Source organism: Elaeis guineensis, unplaced genomic scaffold (assembly GCF_000442705.2).
Source record: "Elaeis guineensis isolate ETL-2024a unplaced genomic scaffold, EG11 Super_Scaffold_1000033, whole genome shotgun sequence".
NCBI classification, from domain to species: domain Eukaryota; kingdom Viridiplantae; phylum Streptophyta; class Magnoliopsida; order Arecales; family Arecaceae; genus Elaeis; species Elaeis guineensis.
Window position 1 is genome coordinate 7,207,102 of NW_027332424.1, and position 20,386 is coordinate 7,227,487.

Below are 20,386 nucleotides of genomic sequence, written 5' to 3' on the forward strand. Positions count from 1 at the left end.
ATTAACATTGAACTAGAAAAAATTTTGAACTTATCAAATTTGATAGGGCTATGGATAAATATATTATGATATTTTATAATAATAATTAATATTAATACGTTAATATGGTGAATATCAGGTTATATTACCAATTTTATTTTCATGTTCATGAAATATCAACAATAAAATTTTTTAAAATTTTAAATTAATTTTATATGAAAAAATGTGCACATACAGTGATTAAGCAAATAAATCAACTACCATGGATTTTTTTTTTAAGAAAAAGATGAACGAAAGAAAAGCAAGAATAAATAGATGTGAATTTGAATGAGTCAAACACAAATCAATTAAATTCAAATATTTTTCTAACTCTCCAATAATAATATATAAATATATTAAAAAAATTTTAAATTAAAAATAATACCTATTGCCTACCAAAAAAATGAAGTTCTGGAAAAGAAACAAGATCGGAGAAATCCAAATTTAGAAAAAAAATTAAAATAATTTATAAATAACTTATAATTTATGTTATACATAAAATATATTTTTTTATTAATTTAATTATTTTTTAAATATATACAGATTAGATATTAATAAAATAAAATATTTTTTTAAAAAAATCAACATGAGGTTACAAGCCGATAGATATTTAAATAATTATCACTTCTTAGCCTACCAATGACATCACTACATTGAAACTCTACCCCTTTGGAGGGAGGCAGGGGCCATCGTCATTATGGCGTTTTCTCCGTCAATGAAAATATTTTTCATTGTTCTTCGAAAATCAGTCCCCGTGGAACTTCGGTTTTAGGTAACTAAATATTTTGAGTAGATTTTGACCCAATCGCGGCGCGTTCGGGTTCCGGTTGCATCTTTCGCACTAAAGAATGGTTGATCTTCTTTCGTAGTTTTGGCCGTTGGATCATATCACGCAAATCCATCAGCCATTATATGCACAGCTCTCAAAGCAACTGTTGCGTGATCTGACGGCGGATTCGCGCGAAGGAAGGATAGTGGATCCTTCATTCACCTTCCTTCGCTCGAAAAATATCACCCCAACTGGAGAGTGTGAGTTAATTAAGGTAAGTGTCGACTAATCCACCTGGGTTTTTTTTTTAAAAAAAATTAGATTTTATTTAGGAGACCGAATGGATCAAGTTGGTCAGGCACATAGGCGGTGAGGCGAGCTCCAACTCCGCCGCCCGTCATCTCGCGGAGGAGAGCCTAGGGGGAAGAGAGAGCGATAAAAGGGTTGAGGGGGAGAGAGGCGATCGTCGCTCGCCTCTCTCTTCTCTCACGCTTCTGGTGTCCCCTGGTCCTCCCCTTCGCCGCCTCATACGCCGTGGCCGAACGGCATCCTGCCTTCTGTCGGGAGATCTAGGGTTCATCTAGATCTCCATTTCGGTGGCTTTCGTGGGGGCTAGGCTCCGGCGTCTGTCTAGACAGTAATCGAGACGAACGGTGATCGGAGCGTGAGTTCTGGGGGTCTGTGCATTCTTGGAGCGTGATCTTGAAATCTGGAGGTAATCTGGCGAGGAAGGGCTTAGCGGGGACATGTCTTCGGTAAGAGAACGAGATTTCTTTGCATTCCTTTGTTTATCGAGATTGAGCTGTTTTGTCTTAGGGTTCTTCTGTTTGCCCCGCTTTATATTGGGCTGTTTTTAATCTTGTTCTCCTCTTCTCGAAACATTTTTGGTGGCGGTGTGCGGATTCAGTTTTATAAACAGGACTGATATGATGATATTCCTTCACCAGTTAAGTTTGCTGAAGATGTAGATGTTTCCTGTTTTGCAGTTTTTCTAGTCCGCCAGACAAGTATTCATTTTGCTGACATGCTTCTGTTGAATTGCCACGTGCTCGTGCTGTTTGGACTCCGTTGGTACTGACATCCCCGAATTCCGTCAGATTTTGCTTCTTTTTTTTTTTTTTTCCTGTTTCCTTTGTTTTTTGGTGCTTATGATGAAAACATGGAGTCTTTTTGGCAGTCCCAATAGACGATTTTCAGCAGTGGATTCTTGTTTCTGTCGATATTTGTTGGAAAACGTGCTAATGGTATGTTGGGTTGCAAGGAAAACTGCATAAATTTGAAGGAAAAGGAAAACTTTTCCATGGAATGAAGTTTTCCACGCATCCAGTAAACGTTTCATGAATTTGCCGGTTTTCTGTTAAAATAAATGAATGAAAAAAATCTCTTTTTTCCTAAGAGAAAACAAGTTTTCATGCAAACAAGCATACCTTGAATAGAATATCGCATGTCTGAGGTTTATAGTTATAGCTAATCTACCTATTATAGATCATTTATGTTTCCTTCTTTCTTGTTAAGTGGCTGTCATCAGCACCTGTATGTAGCCCATGCTTAAAAGTCTGGTCCTCAGAAGCTAGATTACCATTTTGGTGCTTCCATTTTATAGGCATTTGTGATTAGTTAGATTTAAAGTAATTTAGTTATTGTCATCTTGTTAGACATACTAATATATTTTGTGATTTAAACTTAAAACCCGGACAATCATTTAATGTTTCTTGCTTTTCTTACAAGCAGTAATACTTTGTTGATCATGTTATAAGAATTGAATATTGCATGTTTTATACATTCTTAATCATGGCTTTTCATCTTAAGGTGTTGGTTCAAGTGATTTGTACCCAAAATAGCTGCAGATGAAGTTTGCTGCTCTCCCTAGAAGTAATAAAAATTTTCGTTATATGCACCCTAACTAGCAATCAGCATAATCCATTTGAGTTGCCACATCTGTTCTCTCAATGCCACCTGTAGCTTAATTAACCTACTACGACTTATTACAGATTTTCTTAACTTGTTGTCTGAACAAATGTAATTCTTGGAGAAGCTTCTGTGCTTCACCAGGTTGTAACTTCCTTCAAGAACGAGTCATTTTGTAGTGCTTCCCTGCATAGTCAAAAGAGAGTAGACTTATCTGGTGAAAAGATATGCATTGGCTGTTTTTTAAATTCTAATTTATCCATCTTCATTATGTAAATTGATGCATCCTGATTTATTCTTTTCTGCTGAAGAAACTCGTATCATTCTTGTAGATGCTGTTTGTATTAAAATTTATATATGATCTGTTTTCTTTTATTGCTGTTATTTTATATGCTGTATTGTCATGGTCGCCAAGTTCCAACTTTTTCAGAAAATCAAATTTTCTATTGTCCAGGAAACAACTAAGATGGAGAATCAGCCTCGTAGATTCAGCACCATTGGAAAATTATTTGCCGAATCCACTGCTGATACAAAATCAAGATTTTGGCAGGCTAGTGATTTGCCATCTCCTGAAGCTGCAGTCATATGTCCTGAACCTCATCGTGCTATTGCTGTTGCTTGTGTCATTGACAACCTTAACAGATTCAGTTCCAAGTCAAATGAGTGAGTTACCTAAGAAATAGAGTCTTTATTTTTGCCTAGTTTTTTTGGCTACATATATGGTTTTTATCTTATAAAGGCAGCAGCACATGGTTCATCTGAGCACTGACAATTTCTCTTGTGCTGACCTTTCATACTGTGCATATTAACTTTTTAATAATTTACCTGCAGTCCATGCAATATATAATTTATTTTCATTTGTTAGCTAATAGTTTACCACTTTCATGTTGTTCTTGTTTTTGGGACATTGGCTGAAGGTTTCAAGAGCATGGTATTTTTAGGCTAGCAATTGTATTCATCTTTGTTTCATTTCCAACTACCATCAATATAAAGCACATATATTTTATCTTATTCAAATAGTTAAGCTATTGTTGTCTAAGAATTGCTAGCAAACTGGCATGAATAATGCCTGTTGGAAAAAAAGATGCATATTATAAAACGTAATTTAAAAAACAAAAACATAAAATTAAATTTGAAGAAAAAAGTTTTTAGGTCAAAGCACAATAGAATGAAATAAATTAAAGAACAAAAAATTAAAAAAAATTAAATGACACTGTATGAAACAAAAATATAAATAAAATGTAAGGTATGCTGAAAATAAAAAGTGCAAGAACAGATATTAATAAATTAAAAGCAAAGTTAAATACAAATAGAAGCATTTTTTATGACAAATGTAGGGTTATAGTAATACGAATATCTCCCAATCCCTATAAAATTTGTAATGAGGGGTCCTAATAGTCTTGTGCCCAACTTGGCCAAGAATTGGATTGATTTGGAAACTAAATAGTGATTTCTATAATAGTTGCTCTTAGCTATTATAATGGAAACGTTGGGTGGCGTTGCCAGCTTAAAGTAATATTCAATAGGGGTTTAAATGAGTTGAGACTGTGCTCTAGCTTTGGTCAATATTAAATGATAGCAGCTCGAGCTCATCATGAGCTAGCTAGATTGTACTCTAGCTCAGCTCGTTAACTCTTGAGCTAGCTCAAGTTTGTTTCATTTAAGCTCAACTACGTGAAGAAAAGGAGTAAACGGAATGGGCAAACGATTGATGATCTTGGTTGCAGGAAGCATGGGTGAAGGGAAGGCCCTAGGGAGTGGTTCGGCCAACAGGGAAGTGAAAGAGGTGATGAAGAATAACATCTAATAGTGAGTTTAGAAGACTGAACAAGGTTGATAACAAAGTAGTTTTTGAGTACAAACTTGAGGTTGTACTCTAAGTTGTTTTCTAAAACTTTTTATGGATTAATGGTATTATGATGATGCACCATGACTTTCTCTCCCTCACTCTTTACTACCTTTGAGCAAATTGCTTTTAAGTAATGGAACAATGTCGTGAGTTGTGACTTTATGAGAACATAATTAATTAGTTTGGCAAAATTATTGGTGTGATATAAATAAATTGGTCATATTTGGTATTATTATTGGAATCTTAAACTAGGTACATGAAATTTATGCGAAACATTGTTTGTGGGATGCTTAGTGAGGTAAAGTGCTGCTCTCTATTTAGTGGCCTGTCATTGAGCTCAAGTTGCCCACCATGGCATCTGCCATCTCTTGCACCATTTGAACCATTGAACACTATATGCCTACCAAACGCTTTGAAAGTGTTAGGGCTAGCAAGGTTTCTCTTCCACCCAATTTACCTTAAAGGTCAATCTCATCATGAGATCTCAATATAACAGTTGAGAGAGATTTATCTTCTATAACTCTTTCTCTAATACACTCCTATTTTTTGTAAATACACCCCTTTTGGTTCATCATCCAACTTCTAAATGGTGGACCAAGAGAAGCGCCCCCACCAATAATGGATTGCATTTATCAAGTTACAAATGGTAGATTGCCATCTTCACCATGTCAAACACTAGATTATCATCTTTCAAGGCTTTCTTGATACATAAGGGTTTATTTGGGGCTTACAAAAAAATAATAGTTCTAAAATATTTAATTATATAACATCTCAAACTTATTTGATGTGGTAACCTTTTTTTTGAAAAGTTGCATGCTAGCATGGCAGCATCATAAAATGCAAAATACTTTTCTATCGTCACATGAATTTGATTGATCTCATTTCATTTACTATTAGATTCCTTTGGAGAGAGATTTGCCAATTTTCCTTATTTTGGTGAAATGGATTCGATTTATGAAATTCAAAATTGTTTGTAATGTTACTAACTCGAGATTAGTGGATGAAATGAGAGCAAAAGGAAGTGACACTTGAAGCTATGGTTTCACCTCCATTGTTCACCGAATTTCCTAATGATGCTTAGACGCTTACCCATCCGCATTCAACCAAGGAATGTGGAACTATGTTGGCTTGACCGGTTCGGGGCATACTGAATCGGACTAGTTGGGGGTTGGCATGGTTCGAGTAATATATTCAATTTGCTCCCTTCCCTGGCTCAGAAGCATCTAGAGAATGTGAGAGAGCACACCCTGCTTGGAAAAATCAAGAGAGCGCAATAGTGGCCCTTGCTAGTGAGCATTGCACCCCCCCTCACGATGACCCACCCTTTTACTGATTGTAGGTTCTCTTCCTCTCTCTCTTCCCCCTCTCTCAGTCGCATGCGTTTTGGGTTAGGGTTTGCCGAGGGGCCCTCCCCCTTCCTCTTCCCCTCCCTTTCTCTCTCTAGTGCATGATTTGGCTTGGGGTTAGGGTTTGTCGAGGCAGCTTCTCCCCTCACTTTTCTTCTCTCCCTCCCTCCGTTCCTCTCCCATCAAGAAAGGGAATGAATTGGTCTCAACTTTTTTTATTCTAATTTTGAATTTGAATCGTAGTTGGCAAACCATATGTTGACTTCAGTTCAAAATTGAAAAATAAAAAAAGTTCAGAAATGAACCTGATCATTCTGCTTGCCCAATGGTGCCTGTCCCGATACTAGTTCTGTAGACTTACATCCAATCAATGACCAATATTGCAACTTAAGCCATGTCATGTTCTCATATTCTTTGCCCACGACAACACATAGGGCCTCTTTTCCAATCTTACATCTCCTTTCACCTTCGTCATGTCATTTTATGCCTTAAACCTCCTTGTTTTAGCCCTTGTCCTCTTCAATTTCCTTATAGGCTGTCTATACCTGTTGATGAATGAAAAAGAAAGTACCAAGATGCATTGCATTTGTGTCCATGGACAGTAATGATTGACAATGGTATATAGTTCATCTAGGCTGCCTCCAACAAATTAACTTTATTGACATTAAGTAACTTGCTTACTTGGTAACACTTCCATTGTCCACCTCTCTTTTCTCCAAGTGAGTTGCCAATCCTTTGACAACATGTTTATCTATGATGGACACCTTATTCTAAACAATTATTCTTTCATGCAAATTCATCAATTGTGCTTCTTAACTTTCATCAAGATGTTCTTCCTATGAAACTCTATCTGAGCAGAATTTCCACTTCGACCCCAACTTGACCATGCGCTGGAAAGCTAGTGCAAATGATGAATAGGAGACTGAGGTGATATCCATCCTCTTGTGGATTCCATTCCTTGTGCATGTTACTTATTGTAAAATTGAAAGACCTATCATGGATTGGGAGTTGCAAATATTGGAAGTTGAGCTCACCTTGCCTTTGAACTGTCCAGGAGTTTGTAAGCCAACAGTGATAATTGGTGAGATTTTGGTGCTTGGGCTTAGGGAATGCAAATGATGGATGCACTAAAGCATGCTGAAACGTGGGGTGCTACGGGTGCAGACAAAGGTTGACTAAACATATCCAAGAGGTTAGGCATATTGTCAGAGGCTCCTAAATTTGACATATATTTGTGCAACTTTAGTGGGTAGGATGGTGGCGCTGTTGGAGGAAGGTGATGGTGCTGCAACATAGAAACACAAACAAGTTAGGAGGAAGGCATCATCATACTTGAGATGGGAATAAGTTACATCATGAAATAATTCTTATGTGGAAGGCATTACCATTTTGAGGTATGAATAAGTTTTGTGGTGAAACAATGTTTACATGGAAATACAGAAAAACTAGAACCTACTTAAAGAAGGCTTATTTAATAAATTAATTTGAGAGGAGCCTATTTAATTAAATATTTCAAAATTCATATTACTTTAACAGAAAGATTGCTATTATAAGTACCATTGCTATAGATCTCCTGGCTTAGGTTGGCTTGGCTGGAGGTGGGCGGTGACTACAGGACAATGGCGACAATACCTGCAAAATGAGTCTCTAGCTGGAGTTGGCTTTGGCGGGCTTGGCTGGAGGTGGGCGGTGAGTACAGGAGAATGGCGACAATACCTGCAAAACAAGTCTCTAGCTGGAGTTGGCTCCGATGAGGATCCTTCGACGTTCAAATTAGAAGTCTGGAATAGATGGAAAAGAGTGAGCATGAGGGAGATTTTGTGCTTACCTTAAAGGTCCATTTGGTTGGGGTGTGTCAGATTATGGGTAGTTTAACGATTCCTGGGAATCATTTCTTTGAAAAAATGATTGCGAAGAAAAATAATTTTTATTATGTTTGGTTGGTGGAAAAATGACATTGAAAAATGATTACTACATTGGGTTGAAGGTAATCCTATATGGGAATATATTAAAATTTATAAATATGCTTTTTATTATAAAATATTTTTTTAATATCAGGATAGCATTGTCATTTCCATCAATTTTAATATAATGATTATAATCACATAGTCCTTTACATAATGCCACCTTCGTCTTAATTTTTTTGCAAAAGCTTTTTATTGAATTTGAAAAGACTTCAGAACAAATTCAATGATTGTATATGCAGCTTTGTTAAGGATGTTTTTGTCAATTATGGATTACATCACTCGAAATTTTATCAAATATCAATCCTCCATGGTATTTGTTTTATCTTCTCGTTCTGAAAAATAAATATGGGATCCATCAATTTTTTTACCATCTTTCATACCAAACATGGTAATCTAACATGGGATTCATTTTCCTATGATAGATTACCCCCAATCAAATGGACTTTGACTGTCTCCTGTGGGCCTCCATTTATAAATAGAGGTTGAGGTGCCATGAAAAGGCAGGAGTGTGGGGATGCTACTCCTGCCATATTGGGCACGATATGCTTGATATCATCTACCTAATTTGGTAGGATTCGGGGGTAGTTTACTATCTTATCTACTTGCTGTTAGCTGTTTCTGGTGATCCTGGAATTCTGAAATCCACGCGGGATCGAGGATCAACCTTGCTTGTTATATTGGCTAAGGTCGGCCTCGGAGGTATATCAGGTCGGTCGGGTTCAGGGATCAGCCCATCCGAAGTTACTGCCATTGTGGTTGGTTTGAGGCAGGATTTTCTATCCCCATATCAAGAACATATGGTTATTATTTTGGTAGTTTTGAAGTGAGCTAAATCAAGTTGAACACAAGTGAGCCTGTTATAACTTTGTTTGTTGGTTTAGAAGTTAAAGCAAGCTTATTCGAGCTAAAATTCATGCAAAATAAGAGTTTCTCATGACCAACTTGGTCATTTGAAGCTACTGTTCATAGTATGAAAAAATGAAAAAAATGCTTTATTGCACCACTCCCATCCCCCCTCTAGTCCTTGGACTCAAAGAGTGTATTGATACATGAGGTCAGTCTGTTACCACATGTGATCTCGTGTAAAGCAATAGCGGATTGGACGTAGGGCTTACTTCTATTGGATCTGGAGTTGCTTAAGGTATTGCTGTAGGCCAAGCTGTAGAAGGTATTGCGAGACAACGAAGCAAAGAGTAAAATATGAGGTACTTTATTGCTTAGTCTAGCTTTTATGGAAGCTTTAACAATTTATGGATTGGTCATGGCGTTAGCGCTTTTGTTGGCGAATCCTTTTGTTTAATCCTAGAAATGTAAAAAAATACCTTACATACTATACTTTTTTTTCTTATTTTTTTTTTAGTTCGCTATACTTTTTTCTTACTTTATTAACTCAGAATTGCTGTTTGCTTCTTCTAATTATATCAATGCTTTACTCCTCAATTATTTATTTGTTGAGACAATACCCCAAGAAAGAAAGGACTGTTTTGAGGATGAGTAATTACTGGATTGGCTCGCTTTCTTCCTTGTGTCCTTAGCTTAGTATAATGGAAACATGGTGCTAAGAACCTGCACTAAAAACATCATCAACCATTTAGAAAATAAATATTTATGTCTTGAGGTTTAACATTAAATAAAATATATTGTAATTTGATAAACAATGGCGAAAGTTAAGGGAAAGGGCCAACACCCAATTTTGTATCACATAATGGGCATTGTGTTGGAATAATGGGTAAGGAGAAGGCCGTATTTAAATTGCTGATGACTTGGAGCGGTCGGGGTGTGTTAATGGTTTGCTATTGTTGAACTGTGAATAGGCTGGAAGTCTGACATCCTTTCCCTGATCTTGGGTGGGGTTTTTGGTGTTTTAGTCCATGCGAGCTAAGCTACCAAATCAAGTGGGAGATGATCGTAGCGCCTTCTTTCTATTTTACTTGCTTTGGATATGTCCTTTTTTTCCCAAAAAGTTTTTCAATATAAAGGTAGATTGACCTTAGATCTGATTGCTTCAAACTAAAGGAAGAACAAGATGAAGAGGAAGGTTCCCCCTTCACAAATACACTGCTCTCCCGCATTGCCCAATTGAAGGAGTGTTCCTTCTATCCTAGACTTCGTAGTCCCAACCTTCTTTTGTGGTGGATCCCTTGTACTCTTCCTTCACTCCAAACTCTCCAATCATCAACCCTCTTCTCCACTTCCAGCTATGTTGGCATCTTTGTCAAATAGATCTGATGGGATTTGGCCCTTAGCTGAGGATGGGAGGTGACCTTGTGATTGAGATCTTTTGCCTCATATATATATATATATATTTTGGTTTGTTTTTGAGAATCTGTTTGGTATCACTTTCTTTTTTCCTATTTGTTTCTTTTTAGAGTGAAAACATGAAATTCTGATGCAAGAAAGATGGCCTTATTTTATTTTTTTTATTTTTAAAAGTAACTTCTATAATTTATAGAGGAAGTGGAAGTGATTTTTTTTTATTACTTTCATTATTTTTAAAAGCAACTTTTCAAGCCATGAAATCAAGTCAAGTCTCAACTCCCATGATTTATTTTTATTCTTGATGACTATTACTATGTTGCTTCTATCCCACCCACTTCACCAAGAAGTTCCTGCCTCTTCCACCCAACTGCGCTCCTGATCAATAATAGCTTCTTTGTCAATGATAGAGACAATGGTGTCATCAACAATAACAAAAACATCCCACGGTGGTGGGAGAGATTGGGAGTATGTAAATTTCAAGGGCTATGCTACTTTCGCCAGCACTTGTCCAGTGGATATCTATGGGATGGACGATGTGGAATTGGTACCGCAATTAATGGTGTATCTCACATATCTCCACTTGATGATCGTTGGCGGCAACCTACCTAACTTCTATTACAAGAAAAGTATTGCAAAGAGATTTCCTGTTTTGGCTTACTGAACATGTTTTCCTATTTTTTGTTGCGAAAAATGAAAAAATACAAGTGACTACGTAATGTGTTTTTGCTGTTAAAAATTTAGGGAAAAAAATGAAACATATTTCCTAGTTTTTAAATTCTTGAAAAAGGAAAAGTGACAATGACCCCAAATGCAGCTTTAATTGTTGTTCACTAATCAGAGCAGGTCATTACCATCTACCTTGGGCAGCTTGAGCTGTTGAACAGCTCCAGCTAGATGAGTCAGATGGTCTTCTTTACAATATGGGTTTAGGTCAACTTGAACTGCAAAGCTTGATAGGTGACAAGTTGATCAGGTTGGCTGGGTCTCTAAACACTAATCTTTTGAACCATTTACTTTTTTGGAATTGTTTAGTAATTTTTGTTTGTGTGAACTGACAAATGCACCCTTATTTTTTAGTTATTTTGCTTGGGAGATATTGTTTTTTTTTTACCAATCTCTTGTGGGTGGTGACATGGGCTAAGTGGATGAAAAACATAAAAGAAATATAAAAAACAAATATTGGAGGATCTTGCAATGGGATTGAAAGTGGGGCATGTGCATTAGACAAATCCTTACAAGTCAACTTTATCAAATCAGTGTGACTGCCAAGGTATCTGTTAAATATAAGTTGGTTAACAGGGTATAAAAGTGCAAAAGGAAATAATAGTATTTTATTTTAATATAGAATGATGGTTCCCAATTTATTCTTCACAATTATAATTGTGTGGGACACACGGTTGCACGTAAAGAACGTTGGTGCTGTGTGGTTGTCTTGTTAAGGAAAGAAATGAAACAGAGATACCTGGGTTGTAAGAGTAAGAATGGGAAATATGGGGGCTGCAATGGTAGAGGGGGTTATTTTAGGGTTGAGTAGAGTGCTTTTTGGGGAGAAAAAAAGGTGATAGACAATTTTAAGGGGATGCTCCAAACTCTCTCTTTTTACTATTTGTAATAACCTTGTTATTCTGAGCAGCCGAGCTCTTGCATTAACATTAAAAATAGACGAACCTCTGTTCATCTCTCTGATAGCTGAAAGCTCACAGCTATATCATGTAGTTCAAACTGTAAGACGACTTGAACTTTAGTGCAGAATTTATCTATTCTATTATTAGGATGTGACAGCATCAATTTTTAGTTTAAATTCTATTTCTCATTTTTACTGCAGCATCTTGCCGGTTCACAAAGGCGACTATAGTCAAGAGATCTTGGATATTATACTGAGCAAGGTAAGTACCTTCCTCCAGCTGTATATCCTCTCTACTTCCTTGTATTAGGTTACATAAAATCTGAAGAGCTTTTCTCCTTCTCTATTAGGATGACCGTGAAGGTGATTCAGATGCAAGCAACCAAGTGTTCTTCTTCTCTGGGTCACCTCCTGCACGCACAAATAACCCCATAGTCCGTGATGCACAGTTTCTTAACCAGACGACATCATTAGCTCCTCCTTGGGCACATCATCATGGAATAAGGCCTTCGGCAAAGGTTGAAAGGGGCTCCCCATCCTGTGGTTCTTCGTTTGGAGGGAGCCCCAAAGTGAGAATTAAAGGTTTTGCCTGCTCTGCGTTTGCCTGACCTCAAAGGTCCGGAAACTGTTAGAGACTGCTATTGTTAATTTTCCCCTACCATGGGGGGAATTGAAGCCCCCATGCATATCCTTCTTCACCTGCTAGCTGTTCAAAGTTTGTCCCCAGGCTCTGAAGATCTTCACCTATCAGTGGTCTTTTCAGTTCATGTTTCTGAAGGGTCGAAAAGCTAGAGATAATGTTCCCCGTATGATGTCCATAAGCTTCCTTCTCTCCTTTCTTGTTTTAAACCAAATGAAACTCTTCGTAGAATGTAAATATGTACACTGTAACAAAGGCATCTTTTGTTTTTTTTATTTTTTTCTTGTACAATCTCAGCATCATCCGGACTTTGTCGCTCTTGCACGTCTTACTCTGTTTTGAAGTCAGTCCATTGATCTTGGTCTGGAAAGGCTTCAATCTAAATGTTTGGTCTTCACTAAGTTGCGTGCCGACTTTAGATTGAGGTCAATATTGATTTGCCACATGCAACAAGTGGCTGCTTCAGCAATTAGCATCAGAGGATCTAGTGGATCATTTGTATGATGCAGCTGGAATGTGGAAAAGTCCTTGTCTTTGTGACATGTTACTCGTGTCTGACGATGGCTTCGCGGAGAAAGTCTGGCAAGACTGGGCCAAGGAACGGGGCAAACCAAGGACCCAGTTAACGTGAAGGCCAGTCTAGGAAGCAGATAAGGGGGTAGGGTTTCTCGGCATTATATCGGGATGAGTGATATCCCCTGTGATTCCTTTACGATCCATGATTCCCTCGGTTCTCTAGGAGTGGGTTAATTTTCACATTTTATTCCATCTCCTTGTCGAAAAAGATTCCATCATGAACGAAAGGTAATTACAAAGTCGAGAATAATTTTGTCATTTCATTCAACCACATGTACTTTTGCTACAATCTAATCAACGATATGGGGCATAAATTGTTAATTTATCCTATAAAAAAATCTATTTATCCCATCTTTTTCAAACATGAACATGGCTTATTCTCAATTTGTCAATCCATTTCCCAATTAGGTCTAAATTAATGTATCTGAGGGATAAACTGGGTTAAGTTTGACCAATCCTAGGATTAATCAAGCTTAGTGTGAAATTAATTTTGAAATTGAAGGTTGAGATCAAGCTTGATTGATTTATCATTATTTTCAGAACGGTTACCATGTTGAAACCAGCTTATTTGGTTAGCTCGGAAATCCTAAATTGAGCTAGGAATCAAATTAACTGAGTTTGGTTCAAGCTTGACTCAAATCTGAAATAATATCAAATGGATCCTAAAATTAAATAAATATTAAGGTTTCTTATATAGGCACGTCCAATTCTGCTCAGTTTGAAATTAATTTCGAGTTTAGATTGGCAGGTTCGAGGCTGGTTCATTTTACTTCAAACCAAGCCTGGACCAAGATGTTCTCGAGCCGAGCCTGAGCCAAGCTCTAGCTATTCAGATCATTTAATAGCCCTAGTGTTTCCAGAGTCATATGAAGGTGGAAAACTATAGCCAGATTTAGAGGGATGAGCCTTGTCGACGGCCCACTCGACATAGGCCCTAAGAACGCAAAGTAGGTTAGCATCACATCCTGATCCAACCAAATGAAAGGATTTCTGCGTTGACTGGATTGAATTCGGGTTTGGCCCCTGTCAACCTTTTTGTAGACTGTTGTTTTCGCACAAGTGGGTTTCTGAAGGATTTGTTTTTGATGACTATAAACTTTCTGCCATAGATTCTTTGGTAAAAGTCATCTTACAAATATGAAACAACAACAGCTTCCAAGTCTAGCCATGCACGGCTAATCCAAAGCTGGTTAGCTTTGCATGGAAAAATGAAACCCGTGCCTCGCTATGCTTGATATAAAAAATAGAAGAAGAGATGGTAAAAAAAATGATAGACTTTATGTTTATTTTTCGAAGAGAGAAGATAAAATAAATATCATGAGAAAGTTGATTTTTGATAAATTTTTAAGTGATGATAATTCATACTTAACAAAAATATCTCCAATAAAACTGCATACATAATCATTGAATTTGTTATGATATCTTTCCAAATTTATTCAATAAATAGCTTTTGTAAAAAAATTAAGATGGAGATGTCATTATGTAAAAGACTATGTGATTATAGTCCTTATGTAAAAATTAATTGGAGATGATAATACTATGCTAATATTAAAAAATTATTTTATATTAAAAGATATATCTGTAAATTTGGTTATATTCCTATATAGATTTACCTCTAACCAAATGTAGTAATTTTTTTCTGTCATTTTTCGAAGTAATTTTTTCACTAATAAATATAATAAAAATTATTTTTTTTATAATTATTTATTTAGATAAATATTTTTAGAAATTGTCAGATTACTCTATAATTTGATATATCCCAACCAAACAGACCCTAACAGTATAGTATATTTACTATTGAGTTTCTTATATTTCTTAACTCACATATCTATCATAAAGATAATCAAATTATGGATCTCCTAGCGACCATGAATTTTAGTAAGACTATTCCATTATTTGTGTTAATATGATTTTACAGATCATATAACAATTCATATGAACCTATAATATTTTTCTTTGTTAGTGTGATCTTATATCAACTTGTATTGTTTTTTTGTTGTTAGCATAATCTTGGTAGAGTGATTTTAAAGATCATATAACAACCTATATCAACTAAGACTGCAAACGAATCGGGTTGATCCGTGATCCGATCCGGTTAGACCCGATCCGAATCCATTTAAAAGATCCATGGAGCTGGATTGGGTTCAAAAGTTGGATCCGTTCATCTTTTCGGATCGGGTTTGAATTTTCTGAATTTGGATCCGATCCGACCCAATCCGTGGAGATTTTTAGGTTAATTTGGATCTCAAGATACATGATCCAATCCGATCCAACCCGATTTGAATCCAAATATAAGATCCGAATTCACTTAGAATGACTCACCCAAATAAGAATTTGGACTTGGGCCAAAAGAGTGACTCACCCAAATTCTTTCTTAAATCTCTTACTAAAATCTTTAATACTGTCACACTGCTACAAGATCATTAATGTACTGTACAAGAAATGCCATTCTTATAGCTAACCTCGGAACTTCTCTAAAAGTCCTTCCATAAATACAAAGTAAACTGGGATATACCAACAGTTGTTCATAATTAAAATATCCAATTACTTGTTTACTGTTGTACATTACTATTGCTTAGGGATAGTATACAATATCCACTATCAATGGGTGAAGTGAGAAGATGTGGGAAGGGAGGAGAGGAGAGAATATCTATATGAAAAGATAGACATGGCCATGCTATTTTGCTGTCGACGTGACTACTAATTTTATTTTATGTAGATTTTTAAATCTGTGATCCGATCCAATCCAAATTAGATCCGAACTGGACGCGCATTTCATGAATTGAGACTGGGTTATATATGGATCCGATCCGACCCGAATGATCCAATGGATCAATAAATTCGGCCATGGACCCAACCCGACCGGACCCAATTTTCTATTGGGATGGGTATGGGTCCAATATCAAGACCCGACCAAGAACTGAGTCGGTCGAGATCACTCAAGATCCGGCCCGATCCGACCCATTTGCAGGCTTAATATCAATCCATAATATTTTCTTTGTTAGCATGATCTAGTATCAACCTGTATTATGATCCTTGTATAAAGTCTGTATACTAGTACATATAACTCTTGAGATGTATCAAATATGATAAGATAGAAGTACAAATTTTTTTCTCTACCTCTCTCTCTCTAATTTCTTCTAACATGGCATTAGAGCCATCTTCTTCCTACAGACTTGTTGTCTGTCCATCGACTTTTTTTCTTTTACCTTCATCTGATCCTCTCGAACCAACATCTCTGATAATCAATTTGTAACCTTACTATTAGTATGATTTTTAAAGCACCAAAATAAAATAAAAAAAATTTTAAAGCCTGCATGTGCTCTGCACTTCCTGGGTTGTGGGTGAGTAAATAGAACTCCCGAAGGAGTTCTCTTTCGACCAAGAGTCCTAAATTCACTCAAAAATTCCATTAAAAATAATATATAAATCCTTTATAGAGGTCTATTTAAAGGCCTCAATCCCCTTGATTTTTCTAATCGAAGAATTGCTCTAGTTGCTGTCCTTTTTCCCTCTCTTTTCTTCTTGGTTACCAGCGGGTTAGATTCACTATGGCCATTGGAAATCATAGCCAATCTCGTTGGAAACAAGGTAAATAACCCTTGGATACCTTGCTAATCTTTTGTCCACCATTCTTAGCCCATAAATCATTGATTCCGGCCGGCAATTGCCATAATTTTTTGAATAAATCAGCCCCTCTGAAATTCTCCTATTTTTCTTCTATGTTTGCTTCGATTTTTGGCACCATTTGTCATCGTTGCTCATCAGATTGTAGTTTTCGATTGCCATCATGGTCTGCCCTTTTGGCCACAGATGTTGCTGGTTGGGGGGGACCTCTGAAGCGAAAATTTAGTGCAGAGGCAAAATGGTAATTTTAAAACTTTTTCAAAATTACTATTTTACAGCGAAATTATTAATTAATCTCATTAATTAATACTAATTAACCCTACACTAGGATCTAAATATGATACAACAGCATGCATTTAAATTTGAAATTCAAATTTGAATCAGTAAACGTTTTACAGTACTGTGTTCAGAACACATCACCTTTTGCGGGTAGTCGATCACCACAATCTGATCACCGTCGGAGGGCTCTGATCATCACATCGTAGCCACCCAACTGTCTGGCCTCTGCGGATCGTCCACACGAAGCTCCTGTCTGATCAGCTCCTCACGAATGCTAGTTCGTGATTTCACCCTTTTGATGGCAGATGTTGATCGAACTCTTTCGATCGATGTGTGCCGACTTCTCGGACACTCTGGATCGTCTGCACAGTTACTTGAGAGGCTGATGGATCTCTCTCTGAAATTTGGTGGACTCACGACACTCGTGGCACACCAATCTCACTTCCCGAACCTTAGGTAGAAACCCTAGGGTACACACCAAAAACCCTGCGCCCAATTTTCTCTCTTTCTTTCTTTTTCTCTCAGAAGGTTTTGGACCTTCACCTTGCGCAGAAGCCTTCCTCACACCCCAAAGTTTCTCTCCTAATTTTTCTACGTACGTCCCACCTTTCTCCTCTTTTTAAAACAACGTCGAACGTGTCTTATCCGCGTGAGAGGATAAAGACAAGAGGTTACACATTTGAATTCAAATCAAATTTGAATTCAAACGAAAACCAACTTATCCCTATCCTTTTGGGCGTGAGAAGAGAAGGGGCGTGGCTATTTGTGTGTGGAAAAAGTTTCACGAGAAACCTTTTCTCGTGTAAGTAATGTGGCGCACAAAATGGATAAGGATGAAAGGGCAAGTGATAAGTTATCCATTCAAATTCAAACATGCTTTGAATTTGAATGGCTAACTAATTAATTTATCCATCCATATGATGCACAAATGAGGACGTGGGGAAGGGTTTTATGTGAGAAAAATTTCATGAGAAGTTTCTTCTCGTGAATTCAAATGGGTGCAAGGAAGTTGGGTGACGCAGGGAATTTAAAACAAGGTGGTTTGATTCAAATTGAGCCAACCTAGTTTAAAATAGGTTTAGCACAATTAGACCAAATTAAACCCAATATAATTAGGCTTAATTAGACTTAATAAAATTCTAATCAAATAAGAAATTAACTAAACCTAACCCCTGATCAAATCAGGGACTAAACCACCTTAGCGATTAGGTCAACATTTAACCTAATCGGGTCAATCCAAACTGAATCCAATTCAATTGGACTTGATCCAAAAATAATTACTCAATCAAATTGAGTTAATTAGTGATTAAATCATTAATTAAACTTCTCATAAATATTGAGTCCAAATCTGATGGGCAATCAGGCATCAGAGACCATCGATATGAAACCCTGATCAAAGAGTTCAAATTTCAAATTCAAAATTTGAAATTCAAAATTTTGACCCCGGTACCCAAAATGTGTGGAACTCATGATTAGAGAATCTTAATTCTCAATCATAGAGTCCCAGATAGATAAGACTCATAATCAGCCATCAGATCAGAAAGGAACCTCTAATGTGTGTGACCCCGCAGGTTCGAACCTAAGCCGGTAGCACAGGAACCAATTTCTGTACTAATCGAAGTGACCATCTAGCAATGGTACCCGACGACCGGATAGGTCGAATAATCGCAATCGCAACATTCAGAACCTACGTGAATATGGTTACCGTATAATTCATCCCTTTTGACCCCTGTGTTTAGGATGACTCAGGGTTAAACTGTCAACCCTGATGATATCATCCGAATCATGCTCAACTCAATTAGTCCTGTGACTCCTCACTAGGACTACCCTGGCCAAGGTTTTGCTAAATTGAAACACGACTGTACACAGCTCCTAAACTGGAGTGGTCAATCCCATCTTGACACACGCACCGACAAGTCAAGTACTTGACTACACCCAGCAACCTTCCGTCACTGAATTAGAAATTCAGGTAGTCCAGTGCCTAAGTGCAGTGAGTTGCTTGCAAGTCACCGTGGCGGTCTCAGGTCGGAGGGACATTTATACCCATATCCATCGGAGCAAATCTTGACAGCAGAAATAGCTCCGGAGTTGGTCACGTTCAGTGCAGATGTACCATTACATCTCACCTGTATGCCATACCAGTGTCTCCACACTCTTTGGTTATGAGGACAACCAACCCATATGGCACACAACGACCTATGCTCGATAAATGTTGTCGTCCTTGGTAACAACATATCATTTGGTCGCGAACATGTTTAAGGACTAAGCGACAAATCCTCCTTTGTTGAGTCTAAATAGTCCTAAGGACTTCATCACAACACAGGAGTTCATTAGAAGATGAAACATTTGTGATGAAAAAATATCAAAATAACTTTTATTTATTTATAATTCATGTACTAATACAAAAGGAGCACAACCGTCAACAGGCTGACGATTGGCTTTGGGACACTATTCCCAACAATCTCCCACTTGGCCTAAAGCCTATCGGTGCAGTATCTAATACCCATCTTCGACTTGTAGTCGTTGAACTCCTTCACCGCAATGGCTTTAGTGAATGGGTCGGCCAGGTTCTCCTTCCCGTCGATCTTCTGAAGGTCGACGTCACCTCGATCCACAATCTCTCGGATGAGATGGTAGCGGCGCAGAATATGCTTCGTCCGCTGGTGTGCCTTTGGTTCCTTCGCCTGAGCAATGGCTCCAGAGCTGTCGCAGTAGAGCAGAACTGGACCAACAAGGGAGGGTGCTACTCCGAGCTCGGTGATGAATTTCCTCAGCCACACCGCTTCTTTGGCAGCATCTGATGCAGCAATATACTCCGCCTCGCATACTGAATCAGCCACAGTGTGCTGCTTGAAACTCTTCCAGCAGACAGCCCCACCATTAAGGGTAAAATTAAATCCTGACACACTCTTGCTATCATCGCGATCAGACTGGAAACTAGAGTCTGTAAACCCTATAAGTCTCAAGTCCGATTCACCATATATAAGCCACTGGTCCTTAGTATTTCTTAAATACTTCAGGATGGTTTTAACAACCTTCCAGTGATTCTCTCCTGGATCAGATTGGTATCTACTCACTACCCCTAGTGAGTATGCCACATCTGGTCGTGTACATGTCATGGCGTACATGATAGATCCCACTGTCGAAGCATATGGAATCCTACCCATACGCTCTCTCTCTTGAGGTGTTGTCGGACAATCCCTCTTCGAGAGAGAAATTCCATGGCCTATCGGTAGATAGCCTTTCTTGGAATTTTCCATGTTGAACCTTTTCAGTATAGTATCAATGTACGTGGACTGGGATAAGCCAAGCAACTTTTTGGATCTATCCCTATAGATCCTCATCCCTAGGATGTAGGAAGCTTCTCCCAAATCCTTCATGGAGAACTGTGACGATAGCCAAATCTTTATTCCCTGTAATGCAGGGACATCATTCCCGATTAAGAGAATGTCATCCACATACAATACAAGAAATACTACTGCTGGACCATTAGCCCACTTATAAATGCAGGGTTCTTCTCCGTT

General features: G+C 37.6%; 1 protein-coding gene across 2 annotated transcripts; it reads left to right on the forward strand.

Moving 5' to 3' along the window:
- The first annotated feature begins 1,134 nt into the window (after window positions 1-1,134).
- Window positions 1,135-12,655, forward strand: LOC105035066 (uncharacterized). Of its 2 annotated transcripts, XM_010910465.4 has the most exons (5): window positions 1,135-1,542; window positions 1,774-1,858; window positions 3,150-3,358; window positions 11,942-12,002; window positions 12,091-12,655. In XM_010910465.4, the coding sequence occupies exons 3-5, from the start codon at window positions 3,162-3,164 to the stop codon at window positions 12,346-12,348; spliced, it is 516 nt and encodes a 171-aa protein (XP_010908767.1). In that variant the 5' UTR covers window positions 1,135-1,542; window positions 1,774-1,858; window positions 3,150-3,161; the 3' UTR covers window positions 12,349-12,655. The 2 variants fall into 2 exon arrangements, with proteins under 2 accessions (XP_010908767.1, XP_010908766.1); XM_010910464.4 differs by lacking the exon at window positions 1,774-1,858 and having other exon boundaries at window positions 1,136-1,542.
- The last annotated feature ends 7,731 nt before the right edge of the window (window positions 12,656-20,386 follow it).

Coding starts and splice junctions, on each gene's coding strand:
- LOC105035066 (XM_010910464.4), top strand. Junction 3,359..11,941: donor TTCAGTTCCAAGTCAAATGA/GTGAGTTACCTA, acceptor TTTTTACTGCAG/CATCTTGCCGGTTCACAAAG. Junction 12,003..12,090: donor TGGATATTATACTGAGCAAG/GTAAGTACCTTC, acceptor CTTCTCTATTAG/GATGACCGTGAAGGTGATTC.